Raw genomic sequence first — 9,434 nt, 5'->3', positions numbered from 1 at the left:
ACACAGTTTAATTTTTTTAATTTGTAAAAAATAATTCTCAACAGAACATGTGTTATTTCATCTTACAATTCCTTTTTTAAAATTAAAGATTCACATCTTTAGCTTGTACTTCTTTTCTGGTTTTATTACCCAACATTTTTTTTGGGGGGTGGGGAACACCTTGTTTGCTTTAAAAACATGTGAAAGCACACTGGCATGAGCACCTCCAAGCACATCAAAGGAATAAGATGATGGAATTGTTAAGAGCTTATTCATGAAGGAAATGAGTCAGTTACAATATAATTCTCTGAGGTGGACTTCTTCAAGGAAGAAATAGGCATCCAAGTAAACTTCTGAACAAGTCTAATTTCATATTCACGTGTAAAAGATTCAAATATGAAATCTACGCAGTATGGCTCTTCAACCTTTAAGACAATACACGACTAAACATTCTGAAAGTGTTTGAGGTTGTTTGAATGCCTACAGTTCCCAGTTTGATCACGTACTTACAATAGAACACATTTCATTAATAGCATAGAAGGGGTAGGCTCAACTATTATTTGATTTAAGAAAAACTTAATAATGGTGGTATGTACAATAAGCTAGAAGACTAGAACTTCCCTATGACTATCTAGTGAATATTTAACTTGATCATTGGTAAAAGTTAATTTTATACCAAGTCAACCTCTGAAATCTAAAGCCATAATATCCCATAAATTTTCTTTATAATATACAAAGAAAGCAACAATGGAAACTAGTCTGCAAAATCTCAAGAGAAAAACAATTAAACAGGATGCTATTTTACACTTAATCTGAAGATTTTCTTGGTACCTAAGCCGGAGCAAGAACCAGTGAGAACTAACCTGCAACAATACACTGAATGATTGAGGTGTTGTCTGGATAGCACACCTTAAAAACCCAACCCATAATTTTGGGTATCTCCATATCTGCAGGAAGAAGGTGGGGGGAAAACAACTAAATCAAAGAGAGCAAAGTCTTTGGTTATTTCATAAGTATGCATTTGATTATGTATCTTAATATATTTGACTATGTATCTCTTAATGCTCCATGGGTGACTATTTGCATTTTTAGGCCCGTTCATCAAGGGATCAACTTTGTGTCCCAAATCCCTAGCCGACTACAGATACTAGAGGCAATTGCCATAAATCCTAGAAGACAGTTGGCAGGATGACCTACCATGTTTTAATCCTTTGGTTACTTCATAAAAGAACCAAAAATGTTATTAAATGATAAATGTAATGAACTGATTAACATGTACAATGAATAGGAAAATCTATGCATCATACTACTCTCTGTTCCATGGGCCACAAGTACCTGTTTGTTTACAAGCCGGGACAGAATTTCCATCACAAATTCCACCTACAAAATAACCAACTCAAACATTAAGATAAAAGAACCTTCCAAAGTTAAAGAAATTGATAGGAATTGAGAGGAATGGCTATAAGTGTCTGTTGCATGATAGCAGAGCTCAAAGAAATCTATTATAGATCAATTGAGAAACCGGGAGAGAGCTTAAAGACAGCTGTCGATTGCAGAATCAGATTTTTCACAGCACCCGTAGGAAGAAGTTATTCAGATGACAAGGTTAAAAAAAAAGGAACCTCTGTACAGTAACAGATATACATCAAAGGCACTAGAGTAGATGTTTGCATTTTGTACAGTAACAGAAATACATCAAAGGCACTAGAGAGGAAAAACTTGTATTTTAAGGGCAAGCAATCAACGAAAGAATGGCTACAGAAAACAACACTAAAAGAAACATAGCGGGGCATAAGTCACTCGCTTAAAAACAAAAAGGGTTATTTGCACATATACCCCTTAAATCATGGTATTTGCAAAAATACCCTTTAAATCTTACTATTCGCAAAACTACCCATCAAATCATCAAATTTGAAAAAAAATTTACCCTCAAAGCAATTAATCATAACCTTTAATAAGCTAATTTGTAATCGCCATGTAAAAGTTATGAACAAAATAGTCAATCTTTTAGTACCAAGGTGATGATTTGTTGATTTCAGAGGTATTTTATCACAAAGTTGATGATGGTAGTTTTGCAAATACTAAGATTTTACGGGTATTTTTGCAAATACCCATGATTTAAGGGATATACATGCAAATAATCCAAAAAAACACCCCCTACTGGCTATCTGACTTATCTACTACCTTAAACAAATAAAGACTACAGAATGAGGGCAATAGCGATCATAAAATCTTGAAAATGACAGGAAGTAAACAGAATTATGTTCATTAACATACATGGACTTAAATAATCCTTGAATGGTATCACATATCACGTAACAGACAGCATTTCCTACATAATTCCATGTAACTATTCGCTCTGAACTCCATAACATTATGCCCCGACTCTTCTTTCACACTTCTAAGTGAAAGAAATCATCCGTCCACACGTGCATAGAATGAATTAACAGCTAGGTACTTCCTTTTCTGTCCCAGCAAAAGTTTCTTTGTCATGTATAACAGCAGATTCATATGCATAACTGCTCACAACGGTCTTAGTGAATTAGGGGCGCATTCGGTCCGGATACTGCTCAGATATGATACTTACCATATCCATATCCGCTTACCTATCACGGATATGGATACAGTTACAGACCTTGGTAAGAAAATTCATATATATATCCGCTAAAACCGGATACAGATTTAGATATACATGCGGACATATAAGCTAATATGCATGCGGATAAAAAACAGATATATGAAAACTAGATAATATTGAAAAAAAATTATAGTTCATGTGATACAAAATAGTTCATTAATATGTTCATTATATCTAAAAAGCTAACATTAGACATCTTGATCATCAAAATTAAGCTCAAATCCATAATCTAAGGATTAAAACTATTGTAATAGTCTGACCAATATGTTTTTGGGGATTTCGGATATGGATCCGGATAATTCACTACAAAACCATATTCGTAACCATATCCTATCAGTTATAGATTTGAGTAACCACATCCGTATCCTAATGGATACGGTTGTGGATATTTCGTCGGATACGGATACGGTTTAGCACCCCTACTAAGAATCGTATCAATTTTTTAATACTATTCTTTGACTGGAGTGCCATATTGATGCATGGATTCTTTGTATATTAAGTAGGAGAATGTACTTTTTTATCCCAGAAAAATTTCATTGCCATGTATGACATTAGATGTCTGCTACAGCGTTAGCAACAATCTGAATCGGTAAGAATGAACCCAATCTTTATTTTGATTGCAGAAACAATGTGAGGTTGATTTATATTCATACATAGACTCTGACATGTGTGTGCCCCCAAGGCCGAACATAATGTTCAAGTATGATCCTGATGCAGACAAGATGAGCTTGGATGCTGATAAATATTCCTGCTTAATGACAAACATAAAGGTATAACAAATACATAACCATAATGCGAGTATAGCAGTTTGGTTTCTACATGAATGCTCATCACCACTTGACATGAAGGCTATAAATTCACATAGATATCATGCAAGCTCCACTTCAGATAACACCTTTCAAATAGAACATTACGACAACTGATCTGTGTGCATATAGATGGAGCATTTATGTTTATGTAAAATAGTCATATGCAAATCATTCTACATAAACAATTTACTTTATATTTTTCTTTCCAAAGAAACAGTTATGCATTTTAAGTACTAACAAGCAATTTACTTTATATTTTCTTTCCAAATAAACAGTCAGTATAACTGTGAATAGTGACGCACCAATGCAGGATATACACTCAAAGCTTGTATTACAGTACGCATAAACAACAAAGGAAGAGGAATCTGTTCAACCTGCGAAAAGAGCGGAAGCAGGTCAATTATTAAATAAAAAAAAGCAAGCAGAGGATGTGATTCCAAAGGTACATACCAACTGATTCAACACCTTAGCCAAAACCTGTTGAGTGAACACATGTCGCTGCTCAAAGCAAGCAGAGCAAGCCTCCATAACCTACATAAAAAATTACTTATTTGACCAACAAACAGACAGTAGAAAGGAAAGAAAAAGGGCTACATGCCTTTTTCAGAGGTACTCCATCTTTCTCTGGATCAATAGCATGGATAGAAATCAATATTTCAGCTGGAGCGATGGACGAACCTGCTTGTGGTAACCCCTAAATACAAACTTTGAAGTTATAACATGGAAGATGAAGCATCAAAAGGACAATAGTTACTAGGGAAAACAGTAGGATTACAAAATAGCAGTCAGTAAGAACCAAAAATAATCATTCATCAATAACAAAATATGCCATAAAACAATGTCACTTACAAGTATGTCTACGTATGAATAACATATAGGGAAATGTATCAGAAAAGCTGATCTCAACCCATGCAACATTATCAAATTTTGAGAATGCATTATGTTGACTTGTGTTGAGGTAATGTAATTTCCTATAGATAGTATATTGATCTTCGCTTCTTGTATGAAAATTTTCCAAATTCTATGAGAAGTTGGATGATGCGAACAGACCATGTGAGTCAACAGATAACAAACCATTCATGGAGTTGGTCACCACAGCCAGCTCCATTTCGATGGGATAAATATTAGATGAAGATGATGTACTGGACCTAATATCTCAACACATGAAATTTGGGGAAAATATTCACTAGCTTTGAGAGTATCGGTTCTTATTTATAGGTGAAATCTCAAATGATGTATCAGTTCCTATTAATAGGTGAAATCTCAAATGATGTACAATCCATTCATGGAGTTGCTCACCACAGCCAGCTCCATTTCGATGGGATAAATATTAGATGAAGATGATGCACTGGATCTAGAATATCTCAATACATGGAAATTTGGGGAAAATATCCACTAGCTTTGAGAGTATCAGTTCTTATGAATAGGTGAAATCTCAAATGATGTATCAGTTCCTATTAATAGGTGAAATCTCAAATGATGTACATAAACGGCAAAATGGCCTAGTGGTTAGGGCTTCAGGCCTTGGCTCAAACAGGCAAGGGTCGATCCGTGTCTGACATATCTATCCCCAATTTCCAATTATTAGGCATTGCAACAGTTGTGCTATTCACCTGGATTGTGAAAGCAGCGCTCAGACCCCCGGGTTTACTTGGCTGGTACTAAGTTAAGGTTCCTCATACCCCCAAAAAAAAAGAAAAAAGAAAAAAAGAAAAAAAAGGCAAAACGTCAAGCACACTAACTAGTCCATTCAACAGGTGTTGAAAAACATGGATTTTACCTCAATAACATCCCAAAACTAATAATAAGTAAATGAAAGAAGGCAGGTTTTTATTCAAAGGAAATCACCTAAGTTTGTTATCATCAATGTGCAACTTAGGTATTCCACCATTGTGATTGCAACTGTAATGATACGGGTGTATCTTCTCTTCGGGAGCTTAGTGATCCTCATGGGAGCTTGAGGATAGATGATTCTCATGATAGTATGAGAATAGGGGTGTAAAATAGTACAGTGGAACGCAGGTGGAAGCGTGGAACGAGACGACGAACAGCATATTCGAAGAATCCAGATTTCAACCTGTGAGTCAACTCATACATGTACATGAGTCGACTCATGCCTGTCATGAGTCGACTCAAGAACTCAAGCCCTGTTAGCAAAAAATCTCTGACCAGTCGACTCATCAGTTATGAGTCGACTCATATGAGGTCATGAGTCGACTCATAACTGTTCATGAGTCGACTCATAACTGTTCATGAGTCGACTCATCGAAGGTTTCCTGGTTCGTTTGGGTTTCTGTTCACGTGTTTTCCTGTTGGGTTTGGGCTTGGTTATTTACCAGATTATCATCCACGTTTGTACACCTATATAAATGGTTGTTTAGGGTTTCTAAACATGATATTAGAGATCTTAGATCAGAGAGGTAATTAAGAGATTCTAATCATTGTATTAGGATTTAGAGAGGATTGAGAGGTTGTTCTCGATTCTAGTGAGATTGTTTTGTATTAGGATTTAGAGAGGATTGAGAGGTTGTTCTCGATTCTAGTGAGATTGTGAGGGAGAGATTTGTAATAATTGATTCTTCATAATCTAGAAAATGTATTTTCCTTCGTCATACTGAATTGTTCTTGTGTTTTAGTTGTCTTCTTCTCAACCCACCTTTTGATAATTCCGCGACCAAAGGGTGCTCGCACGGCGACTCGTATCAAGTTGGTATCAGAGCAATCAGATCCGGTGAAAGGGCATCCTGTATATGATCCTGACTCGATCGCAATACAAAAAGCTTGGCGAGATCCTTATTTCATTGGAAGGAGTCCAGGTTTTAAGGAGGAAGAAGATGGCTGAAGGAGACAATTCCACGAGGATTGATGCATTAGAGAAGCAGATTGAGACGATAGGTTCGACTCTCACACAACTCGTCAGTCTTATCCATGGAGGTGGCAAACAAGGTGAATCTTCTTCGAAGAAAATTGTTAAGTCCGATGTGAAAAGAATAGATTCAGATTCTGACGAGGAGGAGACCGTTAAGGCTGTATTGCATCAAGGGGGTAAGAATTCTTATCAAAACCTGAAGATTAACTTCAAGGTAGAGATTCCTATTTATGATGAGAGTGTTGACGTCGAGAGGCTTGATGACTGGATCGAGCGGATGGAGACGTATTTTACTCTTTATGGTTATTCGTCAAAAGAGAAGATTATGTTCGCGACTTTGAAGCTTTCAGGGCACGCGTTGACGTGGTGAAAATCCTACTATAAGCAGGAAAAGAAGACGGTATCGTGGAACAAGTTCAAGGAGTTACTGAGAAAGCAGTTCTATCCGGTGAGATTCTTTGAAGAACATTGGTACAAGTGGTATGGCTTGCACCAAAGGATCAATCAAACCGTTCAAGAATACACCACGGAGTTCCAGCAACAGACGATGATCCTCAACATTACGACAGAGGAATATTCCGTGTTTATGAAGTATATGGTGGGATTGAGCGATTACATCCGAAAGGAGATGAAGTTATTCACGGTGAAATCAATTGCAGAGGCGAGCGTGAAGGCTATTACCCTCGAGGACAAGCAAAAGAAGGACAACGAGGCTAAGGGAGACTCCAAACAGACGGGAGGCGAGTCTAGTGGTTCTCAATCTAAGGAGGAGAAGAAAAAAGGTGATCCAGGGAAGACAGGACTGATTTGTAGTCACTGCGAGAAGACCGGACACACAACTGATCGATGCTGGGAGAAGTATCCTCATCTCAAACCAAGAGGGTTGAAGAAGGAGAAAAAGACATACATGATAGCTCAAGATCCGAAAGAAGTCCCGGGGATGACAGAGCCCAACAACAGTCTCAACCTTATGACGGGGAAGCAGACCACGAAAGAGGACGACGACCCGAGAGAGCAACTCTTTATTCTTAAGTTGCAAGTGAAGACCAGTTTGGTTGATGCCATTATTGATTCGGACAGCGAGAAGAATTTGATATCCGAGGTATTGGTTCAGAAGCTAGGTCTGAAAACGGTCAAGCATCCGAAACAATATCCATTGGGGTGGATTCAGAAGGAGGAGAAACTGAGTGTAGTTGATCACTGTTTTAAAAAACCTCCGCCTAGTCCGCTTAGGCGTACGCCTAGGCCTAGACGGTACCTAGGCCGCCTAACTAGCGCCTAGCGCCTGGGCGGTATTTAGGTACCCATCTAGATTTTACGAGCGTTTAGGGAAGCATTGTCTGCTTACGTGGATTGCATCCTGTGGGCCTTGATTGTGGTTTTATGTGTCGTAGCCTACACGTCCTCCAAATTCTATTAACCTCCAAATATGAACATCTCCACTACCTCCTCCGACCTTCAGCAAAACCTCATCGATCACCACTTAAATGAAGAAAAAAAAACGCCCAGAAACCGCTTAGGCGCCCGCCTAGGCGACTAAGCGCTGGGCACCAAAGTCCGACGCCTAAAAGCGCCTAACGTTTAATGTAACATTGTAGTTGATTAATGCACTGTCAGATTTACGCTCCACGAGTCATATATTGACGAGGTCACGTGCGACGTCGTTCCATTGGATGTTTGTCAGATTATACTGGGCAATCCGTACTTATGGGATAGATATGCGATCTACGAAAGGCGGGCTCAGAAGTACACATTCACTAAGGATGGTGAAAAGTTCATATTTCGTTCGGCATCTCTTCCGAGAGAGACAAGCTTGGGGACGGTGACGCGAGCGAAGAGACTAGTGAATGCAAACAAGAAGTTTGTCTCGTTGTGCATTAGACTTCCAGAAAAGCCATCGATAAAGGAGTGCAACTTGGGACGAAAGGTGATTACGACGAGACACAGGATGGATGAGATGTTTCCGATCGGACGTCGAGACCAGGTTCCTAGCAGGGCCAGATGGTGCAGAAAAGATGGAGGAGCTCGAGAGTTTCCTCAGCAAAAGTTCTAACTTGAACGGGACTTCAAGTTCCTAAAGAGTGGACTCATGAGACGGGTGTATCTTCTCTTCGGGAGCTTAACGATCCTCATGGGAGCTTGAGGATAGATGATTCTCATGATAGCATGAGAATAGGGGTATAAAACAGTACAGTGAAACGTAGGTGAAAGCGTGGAACGAGACGACGAGCAGCAAATTCGAAGAATCCAAATTTCAGCCTGTGAGTCGACTCATACATGTACCGACTCATCAGGTTGAGTCGACTCATGCCTGTCATGAGTCGACTCAAGAACTCAAGCCCTGTTAGCAAAAAGTCTCTGACCAGTCGACTCATTAGTTATGAGTCGACTCATAACTGTTCATGAGTCGACTCATCGAAGGTTTCCTGGTTCGTTTGGGTTTCTGTTCACGTGTTTTCCTGTTGGGTTTAGGCTTGGTTATTTACCAGATTGTCATCCACGTTTATACACCTATATAAAGGGTTATTTAGGGTTTCTAAACATGATCTTAGAGATCTTAGATCAAAAAGGTAATTAAGAGAGATTCTAATCATTGTATTAGGGTTTAGAGAGGATTGAGAGGTTGTTCTCGATTCTAGTAAGATTGTGAGGGAGAGATTTGTAATAATTGATTCTTCATAATCTAGAGAAGGTATTTTTCTTCGCCATACTGAATTGTTCTTGTGTTTTAGTTGTCTTCTTCTCAACCCACCTTTTGGTAATTCCGCGACCAAAGGGTGCTCGCACGGCGACTCGTATCATGTTGACATATCTCACGGGCTATAGCTAGCTTAAGTACCAGATTCAACTACAAGTTCGACATGCATGGGTTCACCATAAATGATCTCAGGTTCACATTAAAGAACCAAGATGGCCATGTGATTTGACCGTGTTATGTTGGTAAGTGACTTGAGATCAGAGAGGAATAGTTTGCTTTTATTTATTAAAGTAAATAATTATAAGATCTTGCAACATGGAACTAAACAATCTTCCCTTTCTTAATATACTAACTATGACATACACAACCCCAACCCCAACCCACAACAACAAAAAGAAAAAAAGACAAAAAGAAAAAAAAGAAAAAAGAAAAAACTGAAGC

General features: G+C 38.4%; 1 protein-coding gene across 1 annotated transcript in view; it reads right to left on the bottom strand.

The window, feature by feature from the left end:
- LOC109850024 overlaps positions 1-9,434 on the bottom strand; it is a 37,593-nt gene that overhangs the window by 1,578 nt on the left and 26,581 nt on the right. Inside the window, 5 exon segments of the mRNA XM_020419920.1 lie at positions 843-926; positions 1,315-1,359; positions 3,729-3,800; positions 3,877-3,957; positions 4,025-4,120. Of these exon segments, the coding sequence (XP_020275509.1) occupies positions 843-926; positions 1,315-1,359; positions 3,729-3,800; positions 3,877-3,957; positions 4,025-4,120 (378 nt within the window).

The sequence above is a fragment of the Asparagus officinalis genome, chromosome 7, assembly GCF_001876935.1.
Source record: "Asparagus officinalis chromosome 7, Aspof.V1, whole genome shotgun sequence".
In the NCBI taxonomy this organism is placed as follows: domain Eukaryota; kingdom Viridiplantae; phylum Streptophyta; class Magnoliopsida; order Asparagales; family Asparagaceae; genus Asparagus; species Asparagus officinalis.
Note: the sequence above shows the minus strand (reverse complement) of the source record. Positions and strands in the feature narration are given on the sequence as shown.